The 19,048-nt window shown below is 41.9% G+C and overlaps 1 protein-coding gene across 1 annotated transcript; it reads left to right on the top strand.

Moving 5' to 3' along the window:
* Nucleotides 1-10,419: 10,419 nt before the first annotated feature.
* Nucleotides 10,420-10,915, top strand: pde6gb (phosphodiesterase 6G, cGMP-specific, rod, gamma, paralog b; the record flags this gene model as incomplete). Its single annotated transcript, XM_084156744.1, has 3 exons — nucleotides 10,420-10,565; nucleotides 10,676-10,716; nucleotides 10,839-10,915. 3 exons carry the CDS (start codon nucleotides 10,420-10,422, stop codon nucleotides 10,913-10,915), a joined length of 264 nt encoding a protein of 87 aa, XP_084012870.1.
* Nucleotides 10,916-19,048: the final 8,133 nt, after the last annotated feature.

Genomic DNA, 19,048 nt, shown 5'->3' on the forward strand with positions numbered 1-19,048 from the left:
AGGTCATAGTTCCTCCATTCCAACATCGAGAAATTTCACGGCTAGCATGCGAGCTAGCTAAGTAGATGAAAAACCTTGGGAAAGACCTTGGTGGATTGTACTCTACATAGGAAATTAAGTGTTCCGATATATAGATAAGATATATCAGAAAGAATATGTTTCGTTTGAGAGTAAATATCATGGGATCATCGTCGTCTTTACAAAAGGTTGGTAGTAGCTAATTTTAGCTGTTAAACGCCACTAGCCAGCTACAGCCAGAGCCTTCTATTTGTAAATAAAATCGAAGACTAGTTCGCCAGGATGATAACAAAGTTATTATTCAGAGCTAGCTAACTAGTATTCCAACTATTGATTGTCTGTATGGTGTAAATCAATACGTAACTATTGGGATTCCTATATATCTCGTTCACCAAAGCCTACACAGTACATTCAGTACAGTACATTATTGGGCTAGCTGGCTAGATATTTGCCTAATAAATCAAACCAGCTAGGTTTCCATCCAATTGGCGACATATTTTCATTGGAATATTCTAAAAATCATTTCCCCACCAGAGATGTTTCCATCAAATTGAGGTTTGTGCAATAAAGGTCTGTGCGTGATGACCTAGTACGCATAAAAATAACTTTTTGCGGTTAAATTCCCATTTATTGAATTAAAAATACATTTTAAATTAGTTTCCATCGCATTTTCAACTCTACTGATGGTTTTGAAACCATTTTTTGCGTTATATAGCTAGCTAATGTACCCACTCTGGTCTTGGCAGGTGCGCTCTAGGCAATATCTAGCAGATACAGTGCGGGTGTAGCCTACTACCTGATGAGATTATTAGGACAAAAGAGCGAGATAATTGTTATTTGTCAAACGGCAGCCAAGCATCAATCATTTTGTCAACAGAATAAAACCTTCGATATTTATTGGAAAGTAGCATCATGCTCATCACCGTGCACTTTAACCACCCTGTGAAGTTCATCATAACTTTAATATGTTGCCTAATAAACTGCACGATCTCCCGAGTTGTAGTTGGAGGACCCCACACAGTTTACTTGATATGATGGCGCCATTTCTCGCATAATTAATTTTACAGACACAAAAAGATGCCACTTTGTCTAGCGTATTTTGTTTTGTCACATTTGGAATGTTTACCGACAAATTTGCTGTTTCCATCATGGACTGTCATTGTGAGAAAAAAAATTACATCGGATATGTATGCTACTTTAATCGCATAAAAAGTTTGGATGGAAACCTGGTTAGTGATACCAATTATTGGTATACAGTCTGAAACAAAGCACTACTAAAACTTGAAAAGTTTATTTACAAGTTAAATAAAATTACTTTTGAACTTATTCTACCAGTTGTCTGTGGGGTTGGTCTTTCAGTTGGTCGAAATTTGAGACAAAATATCCACAGAAAAGTATTATTTACCCGACTTTTTAGAGCACCAGTACTGCAGTTGAAATTGGTAAAACCTGGCACATTGCAAGCAAAACCATGTAAATCCCTGCAAGACTTCAGTTAGTATCATTTTGAAGTCTGTTTAATAATACTTTCCAGTGGATATTTTGTCTCAAATTTCGATCAGCTGAAGGACCAACCCAACGGACTATTGGCAGAGTAAGTTCAAATATAACTTTATTCAACATTCGTGACAGACAAGGGATGTTTAGGTTTTGTAAAGTATGTGACATTGCTGTACAAGCAATGGAAAGCATCACAACAATCGGGACTAGCTATGTACTTACCACACCATCCCGTTTCTCTCTCCCCATTCACTTTCATAATCACATGATGGTGTAGCCAGCATATCCGACCCGCTTGCTTACAGCCGCACTAGGGTCGGACAGGCTTCCTGTGTAGATTAAGACACCGCCGCTAAAAAAAACTAGCAGTCATTCAATCTTCTCAGTGTAACAGTTGGGATAATGGGACAGTTCGGCGTACAACACATTTCTCATCCATGGATTGAGGTACGTTTTCCGAGACATATCTTGCGCTGGCTCCATGACATTAGCTAACATGCTTTGTATTTCTACCAGCTGTGTATCCTGTACCTGCTACACCTGGGACAGAGGATCCCTCAACGTTTTCAACTGCCATGGGTGAAACCTTACCTCAGACTAGGAACTATCCGTAGTGTCACCACTGGACCTGATTTAACCTCTCCTACTTGTAGTGTCTCTACCATTGACTGTATTGGACCCGATTCAGCCACTCCTCCTACTCTGAATACATCACCCACAGACAGTAGACGACAGACCGCAACTACAGTCAGTAGCCCTGAGTCTGGCCCCGGCCCCAGTACCTCTGACTCCCCTCCTGCCAAGGCCGATGGCCCTCCACCCGCCCCCACCCACTGCTGTATGAGCGGTTGTCATAACTGTGTGTGGATCGAGCACACAGAGCAGCTCCTAACCTACTACTGTAATGGAGGGTTGGGGATAGAGAAGGCCCTGGCTGCTATTGAGGAGAATGTACCGGATGAGAACCTGAAAGCCTTCCTAAAGATGGAGATCAGGATGATGAAGAAGTCGAGTTTTTAAGTATGGCTTTGTGCGGCAGTGAGTGAGAGGGAATGGGGACATTGAAGGCCTTTTGATACTGTATGCACTTTAAAATCACTCCCTCAGATTTGAAGACTGGTATGCATTTTATCGTATGTGTCTGTCAAACTGTCATTTTACTTGTTCAAGGACATTTCAACTAGCTTTTGTCATTACAAAATCTTGCGTCTTCTTACCTAATCTATAGTATATTACATGAGTAGCCAAAATCATGTATTATCATTTTATGTATGTATAGATATAATTGCCTACTATGTTGAAGCATTCAATAGTGTAATGATTAAACATTTCACATAATCGCAATGCATTTGATGTCGTGTTTAATTTCTTTATGCCATCTGACCGTGTGATGGATTCATTTCTGCTATTCTGTGGCAAATTAACCTGAAAAAGAGATTTAGCTGACACTTGAAATACAATACTCACAATTATGTTTGATGGATTTACATGTTGACATGTTTGAGGTATATGGACTGAATACATTTTTATATTGGTTGATGGTGAATGTGTTGTTTTATCTTATTTATTATCTAAATGATATCTATGTTGATGATGGACAACATATGTGTGAAATAAATATTGTATGAATGAATGAAGCCTTTGTCATTTCCTTTGACCGTTTTGACTCTGATATTGACACCTGGAGGTTGCCTTCGTTCAAAAATCCAGTGTTCATCTGTTGAATAACACATTTTGCCACCTCTATTCATACTGTAGGAAGTTTTGTTTCCATGTGAGAACGAATGCACAGGAAAAGGGCATTGTGACATGTAGCAGTGGTGTAAAAAGCACTTGGGCATTGAGCTACAGTACAGCCAGTAACTTAAATTTTTTCCATTATGTCAGAACCAGTCATGATGACCCTAAAGCACCTAGCTCTTTTTTAATCCCCCCAGAGTAACCCAGATCAAACAATAACATGTCCCCTCGCTGCCAAGCTAGCGCTGTCTGCATTCCTGATAAGTAGGACATACGTTGCTGACTCACAAATAGCTGGTAACATCAGGGTTATTGTCACCTAGGAAACCAGGGGCACTCCACACTGCTATGGCAACTAGTGATTGACTGACTACAGCTCCGACGAATGACACCAACACAGGATCCTAGTAACGTGCAGTGGTTTAAGAGATGCTTGGGAGTTTACAATGCATTTACACTCAAGTCATGATGTGTACTCTCTTTCCATGTCACTTAGCACAGTGGTTCCCAACCTTTATCGCTTACTGTACCACCAACTGAATTTCTCTCTGCTCTGAGTACCCCTGAAGTGCCCCCTCTTGCATTTTACCAGTAAGCCTATGGTCTCACAACTCTTCTCAAGTAGCCCCTGTGGATAGGCCAAGTACCCCCAGGGGTCCTAGTACCCCTGGTTGGGAACAACTGACTTAGCCTTGTATAGTAAACATAATGTTTAGCCACCTGATGTAATATTAATCTAGTCTATTGTATCTATTTTACAATAGTGATATTCACTTCAAAATATGACTGTAGTACTTTTATTATTTATTTATTTTATTTCACCTTTATTTAACCAGGTAAGCCAGTTGAGAACAAGTTCTCATTTACAACTGCGACCTGGCCAAGATAAAGCAAAGCAGTGCGATAAAAAACAACAACACAGAGTTACATATGGGGTAAAACAAAACATAAAGTCAAAAATACAACAGAAAATATATATATACAGTGTGTGCAAATGTAGCAAGTTATGGAGGTAAGGCAATAAATAGGCCATAGTGCAAAATAATTACAATTAGTATTAACACTGGAATGATAGACGTGCAAGAGATGATGTGCAAATAGAGATACTGGGGTGCAAATGAGCAAAAAATAACAATATGGGGATGAGGTAGTTGGGTGGGCTAATTTCAGATGGGCTGTGTACAGGTGCAGTGATCGGTAAGGTGCTCTGACAACTGATGCTTAAAGTTAGTGAGGGAGATAAGAGTCTCCAGCTTCAGAGATTTTTGCAGTTCGTTCCAGTCATTGGTAGCAGAGAACTGGAAGGAATGGCGGCCAAAGGAGGTGTTGGCTTTGGGGATGACCAGTGAGATATACCTGCTGGAGCACATACTACGGATGGGTGTTGCTATGGTGACCAATGAGCTAAGATAAGGCGGGGATTTGCCTAGCAGTGATTTATAGATGGCCTGGAGCCAGTGGGTTTGGCGACGAATATGTAGTGCGGACCAGCCAACAAGAGCGTACAGGTCACAGTGGTGGGTAGTATATGGGGCTTTGGTGACAAAACGGATGGCACTGTGATAGACTACATCCAATTTGCTGAGTAGATTGTTGGAGGCTGTTTTGTAAATGACATCGCCGAAGTCAAGGATCGGTAGGTTAGTCAGTTTTACGGGGGCATGTTTGGCAGCATGAGTGAAGGAGGCTTTGTTGCGAAATAGGAAGCCAATTCTAGATTTAACTTTGGATTGGAGATGCTTAATGTGATTCTGGAAGGAGAGTTTACAGTCTAACCAGACACCTAGGTATTTGTAGTTGTCCACATACTCTAGGTCAGACCCATCGAGAGTAGTGATTCTAGTCGGGTGGGCGGGTGCCAGCAGCGTTCGATTGAAGAGCATGCATTTAGTTTTACTAGTGTTTAAGAGTAGTTGGAGGCTACTGGAGGAGTGTTGTATGGTATTGAAGCTCGTTTGGAGGTTTGTTAACACAGTGTCCAATGAAGGGCCAGATGTATACAAAATGGTGTCGTCTGCGTAGAGGTGGATCTGAGAGTCACCAGCAGCAAGAGTGACATCATTGATATACACAGAGAAAAGAGTCGGCCCAAGAATTGAACCCTGTGGTACCCCCATAGAGACTGCCATAGGTCCAGACAACAGGCCCTCCAATTTGACACATTGAAATCTATCTGAGAAGTTGTTGGTGAACCAGGCGAGGCAGTCATTTGAGAAACCAAGGCTATTTAGTCTGCCAATAAGAATGCGGTGGTTGACAGAGTCGAAAGCCTTGGCCAGGTCGATGAAGACGGCTGCACAGTACTGTCTATTATCGATCGCGGTTATAATATGTTTTAGGACCTTGAGCGTGGCTGAGGTGCACCCATGACCAGCTCGGAAACCGGATTGCATAGCGGAGAAGGTACGTTGGGATTCGAAATGGTCGGTGATCTGTTTGTTAACTTGGCTTTCAAAAACTTTCGAAAGGCAGGGCAGGATGGATATAGGTCTGTAACAGTTTGGATCTAGAGTGTCACCCCCTTTGAAGAGGGGGATGACCGTGGCAGCTTTCCAATCTCTGGGGATCTCAGATGTTACGAAAGAGAGGTTGAACAGGCTAGTAATAGAGGTTGCAACAATTTCGGTGGCTAATTTTAGAAAGAAAGGGTCCAGATTGTCTAGCCCAGATTATTTGTAGGGGTCCAGATTTTGCAGCTCTTTCAGAACATCAGCTGTCTGAATTTCTGTGAAGGAAAAGCGGGGGGGACATGGGCAAGTTGCAGCAGAGGGTGCAGAGCTGGTGGCCGGGGTAGTGGTAGCCAGGTGGAAAGCATGGCCAGCCGTAGCAAAATGCTTGTTGAAATTCTCGATTATTGTAGATTTATCGGTGGTGATAGTGTTTCCTAGCCTCAGTGCAGTGGGCATCTGGGAGGAGGTGCTATTATTCTCTATGGACTTTACAGTGTCCCAAAACTTTATGGCTTTCCTAACTTCCCTGAAAAGTTGCATATCGCGGGGGCTATTCGATGCTAATGCAGTACGGCACAGGATATTTTTGTGCTGGTCAAGGGCAGTCAAGTCTGAGGAGAACCAGGGGCTATATCTGTTCTTAGTTCTGTATTTTTTGAATGGGGCATGCTTATTTAAGATTGAGAGGAAATTACTTTTAAAGAACAACCAGGCATCCTCTACTGACGGAATGAGATCGATATCCATCCAGGATACCTGGGCCAGGTCAATTAGGAAGGCCTGCTCGCTAAAGTGTTTTAGGGAGCGTTTGACAGTGATGAGGGGTGGTCGTTTGACCGCGGACCCGTTACGGACGCAGGCAATAAGGCAGTGATCGCTGAGATCCTGGTTGAAGACAGCAGAGGTGTATTTAGAGGGTAAGTTAGTCAGGATGATATCTATGAGGGTGCCCATGTTTACGGATTAAGGGTTGTACCTGGTAGGTTCGTTGATAATTTGTGTGAGATTGAGGGCATCTAGTTTGGATTGTAGGATGGCCGGGGTACAATGCATGTAATGCCCTATGGGCAACATGAAACAATATTGCAGGTCCGAACAATAGTCAGCTCCATAGGCCTACTAATTTCTGGCTCTGACGAATATCACACGATGACATATACTCCATACCAGGTGTTCTAACAGTGAAGGTAACAGAATTTGAAGGTCTCTGGACAAAATGAAGCGATTTGAGGGGAAGAACTGTTCATATGCCTCATGTCTGGAGGAATAATTATTGTCCCAGAATTAATCTCATAGGCTACTGATCAGACTGTGTAGTCTATGGACTGATCGCTGACAATAGTATTTTTTACATTGATCGTGGCCCTCTGCTGTCTCTCCTTCACCCCTCATTAACTCCATATAGAGAGAGACTGAAGCACCTTGTGTGTCCACGTGAGTCATGACCTTAGAGGTGACCAGTCACAGCCAGACCAGACAGACACATCCTCAGGGCAGCAATGAACCCCCCCCCCCCCCCCCCCCCCCTCCCCCTCCACACACACACACCCTTCATCCCAACTAAACCACACAAAACAAGCCCCCGTCCCCCATGCCCCCTACCTACCACACACCCAAAACTAACTTTGGGGACATTATTTTTTTTTTAATTGAATGTTATATCTTCTGTTGTTGTAGTCTATTACTGTTTTGTACTTTGTAATATATTTGTACGCTTCATGTGGACCCCAGGAAGAGTATCTGCTGCATGTGCAGTAGCTAATGGGGATCCTAATAAACTAAACTATATCCTATTAAAGTGATCCTATGCTGCAGTAGTTGTCTGGTCAAAAGACTGTCAAACATAGGTAAATATACACTATGTAGGCTATGGTGTTGATGCGAGTAGATGGTATTGATGGTACACATGCAATCTGTCTGCCCTGTCATTAATTTAAAATGTAATGCTTGTAGATGATAAGCAAGATTGAGCACAGATTGGCCAATAACTACTGAGGCGAAATAATCCCTGCCACACAGGTGGGTTTACCTAATGTAATTAACTAATCAGAAAAACAGAATCAAGACACTATAATCCACAACTACAGTCAGAGTAATTGTTTTTCTGAGCGGAGGGGGCGGGGGGGGGGGGGGGGGGGGTGCTCCATCCGAGAGCACATGGAGTGTCTTTGGAGTGAGGTAATCTCAGTTCTGAATGCAATGGTGAGTAGTGTACCATGAAGACACTCGCCGTAAAGGATTAGCCTATTTTGTGCATCGAGTAATAGATAGGCCAATCTGAGCTACTGCTAAGGGATTGGGGGTTTGTTGACACCCCTGGGCCAGGCCAGCCCAGAGAACCAGGCCCAGCAGATGGATGGAGAAAAGGTTACGTAACAGGTGGGAGGGCTGCTTAGTAGGGCTAGGACTGGAAGGTTCCCGGTATATGGAGAATCTTCATTACCATCCAAGTCAATATTGTATTAGCTACATAGTTCATCATCTTTCGTGACAGTCTTATCATTAAAACCGAGTAGCTGATTTGGTTCTGGGTGCCAGGATTACATTGTTCATCCAATTGATTCATTCACATCTCCATGCAATTTGGTATCCCTTATTATGTCTCGGCATTTAGTTTGAATGATTTGGAAGGCTGTGGATAAACAATAATTGAAGACCACTTTGGAAAACATGCTAGAATAGAATCAACACTAAATGCATTCAAGTTATTGCTGTCTTTGTTCTCTAACTCCCTCCCTCCATCCATCTTCCCTCACCCCCTCTCTTCTGCTCCCCACTCCTTCACAAGTGTCCCCCCACCCCCTGACCCCCACCTCAGGCCAGAGCAGCAATGACAGCGGGTCAGGGATGGGAGGCGGGACACTCCTAATCTGCAGAGGTGAATATAAGAGGTCCCGTCAGCCCCACCTGGCCTTCATAGCAAACCTAGCATAGACCCACACACAGATCTACTAGAGAGAGCTGTGCTCAGCGCTCACGTCCACTCGTCTGGCTAGCCTTCACTCAAGCAGCCGGTGAGTAGCCATAATTTCCAGTCTTTCACATTAACTTTGGTAGTTGTAGATATGTGTAATATTTCTGAAACAATTGTCTAACTTGCAAGGGTAGCCGCTGAGTACACCCATCCTTTCAGAAACCTAGCCCGTGATGACAGACACTTGATGGATTTTGTTACTGTACTGTTAAACATTGTTTGTAGAAGAGAGAAGAGGGAAAGAGTATGGGTAAAACTGAATTTTTTTAGCAGAATATTGTATTTGAATTATTGAAGTCTCAGTGCAGATAGTAGTTTCTTTAGATGCCTGGTCAAAAATACCTTGTCCTGTGCTGAGACAGTTTTGAGTGGTGGGTCGGAGAAACAACCTGATTTGCGTTGAGTACCTACAGGTGTAGGGTCAAAATATGATCACCCTGTTGTTGCAGTACATTTCCTGCACAGCAGGAAATTCTAACTTGTAGTGTATTCGAGGTTTAAATTACTTCTTACATTTGTCATTTCCACTTGAACATTTCAGACTTGATTTGCCGTAAACAAAAAATTGATCAACCCCTACAAAATGTTCCATTAATTATAATCCACACAATAATTATTATTTTCCTGCTGTGAGAAACTGGTTAAATTAAGATCCTACAGTATATCTATAGTTTGCAAGCTATGAGTATGGCCTAATATGTGTTCCAGATAATTGGTGCTCATCTGGTTTAAGGATGGATATTACAATTAGACAGAAAGTTCTTGATGTTGGAAATGTGTTTTAGACAGAACAACGATATGACATTGTTTGGTGTATTCATTTTCAGAGAGGTCTGTAGAATGTTAGTTACCCAATTGTGGAAAGCAAATTAGGCTGATATTTTATTTTCATACTTCATTGTTTTAGGTTTCAATTATCAATGAGTCATTGAACACTAATTTTGATATTGCCTCAACATAGATGTGCACAGTTAAATTGGTTCCAATATGAAACATTCTAGCTCATGAGCCATAGTTTTTGGAATGTCATTGTAAGAGAGGATAGGTTTGAGCAGTACTTTAAACAGTCTGCCTGCTCAGCACATTTTTTGTGTTGTCCTTGTACTAATGAGATTAGCTCAAGTGTGGATGGCTGGCCGCTTGCTTGAAACGAGGAGGGTGGAGGTGGTGGGGAGGGGGGTGCTTATTAACTTGAGCTGGGGATTACATGATGAAATTGGGTCATCATTTTGCGTCACTCAACGAGGTAGCCTATCCGAGATAGACATTCAATTACAAGGGCAATATGCATTTAAAACATAATCCCACGAATATCAGATCAGTAAGGAGATTAGGCATTAGGGTGAACCCTCAGACAAGGTTGTGAAGGGCTGTTCAGAAAATGAAGTGCCTTATAAAACATGTAATAATGTAGGTATCAAAGCAGATCGCGTTGGTGTTGAATATGCTCTGTGTTGTTGAGGATGAGGGGCTATCTTCCTACCAGTAGTTAGCTTCTTTCTTTCTTTCTTCTAATTTCTTCCATTCTACGCTCCAATACTGAATAACAAGCCTTTATTGTCATGAAAATGTGAGCACTAGATCATGTACTGTAGTGTTGATGGAAGGATCAAAATTTGATCAAATCTGTTTCTCTCATTTCCCCAGTTGAGGAGATTTCATCAAGGCGACAACACTTCAGAGAGGGATTGAACGCATAACCACCTGCACACACAAAAAAACAGCTAACTGCTAACCATGAATCTCGAGGTCCCCAAGTTGGAGATTAAGTCTGCCACCCGTGTCACCGGGGGCCCTGCCACACCACGCAAGGGACCCCCTAAATTCAAGCAGAGGCAGACTCGCCAGTTCAAGAGCAAGCCCCCCAAGAAGGGAATCCAGGGGTAAGGCCACATTCATTGGGTTTCTTAGTCTCAAACAGGCTATCGACAAGTGCATAATTACATTTTCATGAGGTCTGATTATAAATAAATGATCTCTGTCTCCTTTACAGCTTTGGTGATGATATCCCTGGAATGGAGGGTTTAGGCACTGGTAAGTTCATTACAACTGTTCATCTACTCTACCTGTGCCTTCCCTAAAAAGTGTAGAAAACCATACTGTAGGATTTGCTTGGCCTACTGACTGTTACTAAACATAACATGTTTCCTCTGCAGACATCACAGTAATCTGCCCCTGGGAGGCCTTCAACCACCTGGAGCTTAGCGAGCTGGCCAAGTATGGTATCATCTAAGTCCTTCAGACCTTCACCATCCATTCCACAATCCTCTACTTCCACCTCCATCTACTTCAAACCAAAGATTGTGGATAAATGAATATAGTTCACTGAAGTCTTTTACCATTGTAAAAAATATTCAATGTTCCCGTCTGTGTAAGTGGGTGTTTCCTCTCTCGCATGAGCATTCTTTCCCGCGTGAGCTCACAGTTCCTCTATATTATCTGGCATGTTCACGTGAGAGAGAGGAAACAGCTGGCTCTAGTCTAGTTATTGTCCCTGAGCCAGAGAGATGTCTTGCTCTGGGGCACCCCCTCCGCAGGGTAGGGGGCAATAACTAGACCAGAGTGGCCCCACCCAGATCAGAAAAAATGATGGAGTGGGATGTGTCGCTTTCTCTACCGTCTATCTTCAAACCATCCATCTGCCCCCAGCCCTCTCACTGTGTTTGACTGGAACTATAAAACATATATCAAAGCGAAGAACCCCCCCAAAAAAATAGGAAAGCGGTACAGAAAATAACCGTCTCGATCTTTCACTGGTTTCTTATTTTGTTTCTGCAGCCAAAGTTCACATACAACATGCGTGCTCATGATTAGGATATTCTGGTATCTCTGTCTATCTTTATCAAGTTTACAGCAATATTCTATCCAGCATTAACCAGCAGACATTTTCCTCTTCTCTCCTCCCCCATCTCCAAGCGCTTCTCTTCTTCTATCCTCTTTTTTTCTCCTCTTCCTCATGGAACACAACAAACAATTTACGAAAGCAATGCAGCCTCAAATGTTGAGTAAACAAACAAGTGACATACCCGTGAAATGGGTGGGTTCTCATTTCACGTGCCTCGGCACATCTTTTATCATCATAGATCAAATCTATCATTGATGCCGAATATCACACATTTAAAATCTGACTCCTGTAGAGATGAGACAGGTGCTGGTCATTGCTGAGCATAATCTGTCACTAGTACAATGTGGATGAAACAACATCATCATCCCCTTCCCTTTTCCTCTAACTCAGGATCACCAATCCTTCACTGGTACACATGACTTCTAACAAAAGCAGGATTCTATCATTCTATCGTCCTGTTTAACTCTGGCATCCTCATACACTCCTCTTTACCCCTCTTTTTCTTACCACTTATTTTCTACATTTTGTATAACAAACCATTTTGACTATCTTTATTATGTAACATATATTTAACTAAGTATTCTCAGGGATATAAACTTGTTTTATGGCTTGGGGAAAAACACCTTGTAATTGGCAGTTTTGGCTCTTGCTGCCTTTACCACAAGCAGCATGATAGACATTGAATGGAGATGAATGTGTCTGCGACATTACTATAACTGATTCCCCACAAACCTCAGATGTCAAACTCGATTTCAAATGTGATTCTCACCTGATAATCTACCATACTAGGTCACTGGGATTGGTCAGTAGTAGTTTGTGATGTCTTGTGTAATCTTGTTCAGGTTACCTTCCCCAATGCAAATGTCTCTTTGTCACTTTATTTAGCTGGTCATGACATCTCTATTTCATTCATTTTCTCTATATTTCATTCATTCCATCCATCATTTCATCTCATTCCATCATTGTCATGCTTACCATCATTCACTGTAGTCTCATATTTGTATCACATTTCTCGAGATCAATGTACACTTATGTATACATTGTGGCCAGTCACATTTTAATAGCCTATATCGTTTATAGATGTATTTATGTTATGTTTGCATGTTCTCTGTCTTTTACTTTGTCCATCGCATGTTGGCATTGTGTCGTGTGTGTATTGTTTGTTGCACACTCGTTTTATTTTGTAGTTGTCCATTTGTAGTTTGTGTTGTGTAATCATGTAAAGACCATCTTACCTCATCATTATCTCTCTATCATGTCATCCATCATTTGTAGTGTTCTCACCATATAGCCTAGTGTTTCATCATCATTGTAGTTGATCATTTCATTTCATCTCTAGATAGAACATTGCCCTCCACATTCCCTAGACCAGTCTGCACTGATAATGGCCTCTTAGTTCTATGCTAAATTATGTCACTGATTTGTAATATGTTATACCGACTGAAGAATAACTTTATAAAATGCCCACTACTTATTTTATCTTACCATTTTTCTTTTTTTCTCCTTTTCTGATAAATGAGTTGAAGGCCATGGGTAGCCTACAACAGCTTAGTTTGTGTTGGAATCCTCACCCTGACAGTGAAAAGTTACCTGAGGGGTTTGTAGTCTTGCAGGATGGATGTCCACGTTGTCTCAGTTTCCTGTGAATGTAAAATTAGTAGCAGTGAATGAATGGTAAGAAATAAGGGATGAAGAAGATGGACGCTTCAGCAGCCAACACAGGCTACTCATGTCATCAGAGATCAGTCATCTGTACAGGAACAAATCTAAATAAAGCAACAACAAAAATAAGGAAAATAAATACTTTGCCTGGTTTATTTTTTAAGGCCTATCAAAATGTTGCATATATCTAATATTACAATATCTCTAATAAAGAGGATACATTCCGACCTGGCAGCTCTAGCTGGCATAATAGTATGAATTTTAAAAAAGGGTATTGGGTGATGTTCCCATTTATTGCAGATATAAAAGATAAACAAAATATACATAAACTTTGCATTAATTCTAAACTCTACCATAGAGTCCCATAGTGGAGGTGTCATAATTACCATAAAACCTAGCGGTCAAACAGGGAAATGGTTCCAATCGTTTTTCTACCAATCATTTTTCCCATAGGGAATTTTAGAAACACTTAAAATAAAGGCTGTGTTTCATGTAGGCTTACCCTGGCGTGACGTTTTGATAACCATGTAAATCTCTCTCAGACAAGTTTACATTTATCAATATATTAGGCTCTATTTACTCTCAGATTCAAACATGCTAATTAGCATCAAAGTAGACATCATGCAAGACTACAAATCCCTGCACGTCATTTCTAGCTGACACCTTTACTAACAGGTATTGTGTCAATTTAAAACTTGCACAAGAAAGTTCACAGAACTGTCAATTTAAAGAAATGTAGCCAATTTATGAATTACTAAATTTTGCTAACATTAGATAGTTAATCCAGAGATTCTTACCTTTGCCTCGATTCGGCAGTCTCGTCCAGATCATCATGGCATTTCTAGTTCTTTATGATAGCCACATTAACAGCTAATTAGCATTTCATTTTTTTTTTGGGGGGGGGGGGTATATAAAGGCGAATATATTTATAAAAGTCACATTGTCCTAGAGAGATTTACACGGTTATCAAAACGTCACGCCAGGGTAGGCCTACATGAAACACATCCCTTATTTTAAGTGTTTCTAAAATCCCCTATGGGAAAAATGAAAGGCGGAAAAAACTATTGGAACCATTTCCTTGTTTGACCGCAAGGTTTTATGGGTATTATGACTCATACTGTGGTACTCTATACTCAATAGAGTTAGTGGCGAGGAGATGAGTTTTGCCAGGGTCGGTGTGGATCATATGCGGGAGAAGGGTGGACGCGCGGTTCTTTTGAAAGGGCTCCAAAGTTTAACAACAAATATTCAACCAGGAGACGATTGAACTTTGCTATCGGGGGTTCCCCAAGTAGCGAGGGGAATGGCGTCCCTTGAGATGGCAAGAACGAGATGTATGTTAGGAGAAGTACAATGTTATCATAAGGACACGTATACTTGGAATAATGAGGAGGAATGGAGGAAAAAAGAGGCAGAGGAGGTTGAAGAGAAGGAGGAAAGTGAGATTGAGTCCGGTAAAAATTGCAGAAAAAAGTAAGATGGTTTGTTAAAGAAGAATGGTAGAAAGTGTTAACAGAGTGAGCTGTACGCCGGATCGAAGACAGGAGGAGATATGGAAATTAGTGAGAGCAAATTAACGGATGTGGTAGGTGTGGTGAAGTTCTCAGAGCCCTAGGCTTGCACCAAGGGTCAGGATAAAGGTGAGTCTGTGACGGTAGGAGTGACATTTTTGGAAAAAGTGGACCCTTTGCCTTTTGGCTGATCCATTTGTGGTTTCAGGGTGGGTGAAAACAGAGTTGAGTGCTGTGGAATCGGTGAAGGTAACCAGAAGTGGTCTTATGATGATTGTTTGTGTTTCTGCTGGTCAGAGGGAGCAGGCGTACTGCATCAAATGAATGGGGACAATGCGAATGGGAGATGCGAATTGTTTTGCTCTCAATAAAAGGGTGCCATTGAAAGGAGTGATTACTGGGGTAGCAGTAAATGTGAAAGTTGACCAATTGAAGGGGAAGATTCCCGGTGTTTGTGATGCTCGTCATTTGGTGCGACGCAGACAGGGTGGCGTGAGTGGTAAAACAGAAGAGTCGTTGTCTGTTCTTTTGAGTTTTGATGTTGAGTCTTTGCCCGACAAAGTGATGTTAGGATATATACAGTGAGGGAAAAAAGTATTTGATCCCCTGCTGATTTTGTACGTTTGCCCACTGACAAAGAAATTATCAGTCTATAATTTTAATGGTAGGTTTATTTTAACAGTGAGAGACAGAATAACAACCACAAAATCCAGAAAAACGCATGTCAAAAAAATGAAAGATTTCTGGCTCACAGGTGTCTTTTATATAGGTAACGAGCTGAGATTAGGAGCACACTCTTAAAGGGAGTGCTCCTAATCTAAGTTTGTTACCTGTATAAAAGACACCTGTCCACAGAAGCAATCAATCAATCAGATTCCAAACTCTCCACCATGGCCAAGACCAAAGAGCTCTCCAAGGATGTCAGGGACAAGATTGTAGACCTACACAAGGCTGGAATGGGCTACAAGACCATCGCCAAGCAGCTTGGTGAGAAGGTGACAACAGTTGGTGCGATTATTCGCAAATGGAAGAAACACAAAAGAACTGTCAATCTCCCTCGGCCTGGGGCTCCATGCAAGATCTCACCTCGTGGAGTTGCAATGATCATGAGAACGGTGAGGAATCAGCCCAGAACTACTGGCAGCTGGGACCATAGTCACCAAGAAAACAATTGGTAACACACTACGCTGTGAAGGACTGAAATCCTGCAGCGCCCGCAAGGTCCCCCTGCTCAAGAAAGCACATATACAGGGCCATCTGAAGATTGCCAATGAACATCTGAATGATTCAGAGGAGAACTGGGTGAAAGTGTTGTGGTCAGATGAGACCAAAATCGAGCTCTTTGGCATCAACTCAACTCACCGTGTTTGGAGGAGGAGGAATGCTGCCTATGACCCCAAGAACACCATCCCCACCGTCAAACATGGAGGTGGAAACATTATGCTTTGGGGGTGTTTTTCTGCTAAGGGGACAGGCCATGTACCGTCAAATCTTGGGTGAGAACCTCCTTCCCTCAGCCAGGGCATTGAAAATGGGTCGTGGATGGGTATTCCAGCATGACAATGACCCAAAACACACGGCCAAGGCAACAAAGGAGTGGCTCAAGAAGAAGCACATTAAGGTCCTGGAGTGGCCTAGCCAGTCTCCAGACCTTAATCCCATAGAAAATCTGTGAAGGGAGCTGAAGGTTCGAGTTGCCAAACGTCAGCCTCGAAACCTTAATGACTTGGAGAAGATCTGCAAAGAGGAGTGGGACAAAATCCCTCCTGAGATGTGTGCAAACCTGGTGGCCACCTACAAGAAACGTATTGACCTCTGTGATTGCCAACAAGGGTTTTGCCACCACGTACTAAGTCATGTTTTGCAGAGGGGTCAAATACTTATTTCCCTCATTAAAATGCAAATCAATTTATAACATTTTTGACATGCGTTTTTCTGGATTTTTTTGTTGTTATTCTGTCTCTCACTGTTCAAATAAACCTACCATTAAAATTATAGACTGATCATGTCTTTGTCAGTGGGCAAACGTACAAAATCAGCAGGGGATCAAATACTTTTTTCCCTCACTGTAAGTTATCCCGTACAAGCTTTTGTGCCGAATACATTACGTTGTTACAGGTGTCAAGCTTATGGGCATGTGGCAGCAGTGTGTAGGAGGGAGGTTCCTATGTGTGAGAAGTGTGCAGAAGGGCATGAGACAAAGGAATGTGTATCAATTGGGAAATAAGCGATATGTGTTAATTGTAGGGGTGCCCATTTGTATTTATTAAGGATCCCCATTAGCTGCTGCCAAGACGGCAGCTACTCTTCCTTGGGTCCAGCAACATTAAGGCAGTTATATACAATTTAAAACATTACATTTCATAACACTTTACCCAATACATTTAGTGTGTTCCCTCAGGCCACTACTCCACTATCACATGTTTACAATACAACATCCATGTGTATGCGTGTGTAGAGTGCGTGTCTTATCATATGTACAGTTGAAGTCGGAAGTTTACATACACTTAGGTTGGAGTCATTTAAACTTGTTTTTCAATCACTCCACACATTTCTTGTTAACAAACTATAGTTTTGGCAAGTCGGTTAGGACATCTACTTTGTGCATGACACAAGTAATTTTTCCAACAATTGTTTACAGACAGATTATTTCACTTGGAATTCACTGTATCACAATTCCAGTGGGTCAGAAGTTTACATACACTAAGTTGACTGTGCCTTTAAACAGCTTGGAAAATTCCAGAAAATGATGTCATGGCTTTAGAAGCTTCTGATAGGCTAATTGACATCATTTGAATCAATTGGAGGTGTACCTTTGGATGTATTTCAAGGCCTACCTTCAAACTCAGTGCCTCATTGCTTGACATCATGGGAAAATGAAAAGAAATCAGCCAAGACCTCAGAAAAAAAATTGTAGACCTCCACAAGTCTGGTTTATCCTTGGGAGCAATTTCCAAACGCCTGAAGGTACCACGTTCATCTATACAAACAATAGTATGCAAGTATAAACACCATGGGACCACGCAGCCGTCATACCGCTCAAGAAGGAGATGTGTTCTGTCTCCTAGAGATGAACGTACTTTGGTGCGAAAAGTGCAAATCAATCCCAGAACAACAGCAAAGGACCTTGTGAAGATGCTGGAGGAAACAGGTACCATCCCAATAGTGAAGCACAGGGGTGGCAGCATCATGCTGTCGGGGTGCTTTGCTGCAAAAGGGACTGGTGCACTTCACAAAATAGATGGCATTATGAGGAAGGACAATTATGTGGATATATTGAAACAACATCTGAAAACATCAGTCAGGAAGTTAAAGCTTGTTCGCAAATGGATTTTCCAAATGGACAATGACCCCAAGCATACTTCCAAAGTTGTGGCAAAATGGCTTAAGGACAACAAAGTCAAGGTATTGGAGTGGCTATCACAAAGCCCTGACCTCAATCCTATAGAAAATGTGTGGGCAGAACTGAAAAAGCGTGTGCGAGCTAGGAGGCCTACAAACCTGACTCAGTTACACCAGCTCTGTCAGGAGGAATGGGCCAAAATTCACCCATCTTATTGTGGGAAGCTTGTGGAAGGCTACCTGAAACGTTTGACCCAAGTTAAACAATTTAAAGGCAATGCTACCAAATACTAATTGAATGTATGTAAACTTCTGACCCACTGGGAATGTGATGAAAGAAATAAAAGCTGAAATAAATCATTCTCTCTACTATTATTCTGACATTTCACATTCTTAAAATAAAGTGGTGATCCTAACTGACCTAAGACAGGGGATTTTTACTAGAATTAAATGTCAGGAATTGTGAAAAACTGAGTTTAAATGTATTTGGCTAAGGTGTATGTAAACTTCCGACTTCAACTGTATGTGTGCCTGTGTGTGTGTCTCCACTGTCCCTGCTGTTCCATAAGGTGTATTTGTATCTGGTTTTTTAAAATCTGATTCTACTGCCTGCATCAGTTACCTGATGTGGAATAGAGTTCCATGTAGCCATGGCTCTATGTAGTACTGTGCTCCTTCCATAGTCGGTTTTTGACTTGGGGATTGTGAAGAGACATTTGGTGGCATGTCTTGTGGGGTATGCATGGGTGTCCTGGCTGTGTGCTAGTATAAATAAACAGACACCTTGGTGCATTCAGAATCTCAACACTTCTTACAAAAACAAGTAGTGATGAAGTCAATCTCTCTTCCACTTTGAGCCAAACTTCCCATGGGGCTGAGGGATCAGAAATGTCCGGTGTGAGAGAGGCAGGTTGAGGTTTCAAGGGTTAGAGTAATGAATAAGTTGTTGTATGCTGAGGCAGTAAAGAAAGTAGAGGAAGACGGGTTAAGGTGGAGGGATGATGAG

Source organism: Coregonus lavaretus, assembly GCF_964263955.1.
Source record: "Coregonus lavaretus genome assembly, chromosome: 1".
Taxonomy (NCBI): Eukaryota; Metazoa; Chordata; class Actinopteri; order Salmoniformes; family Salmonidae; genus Coregonus; species Coregonus lavaretus.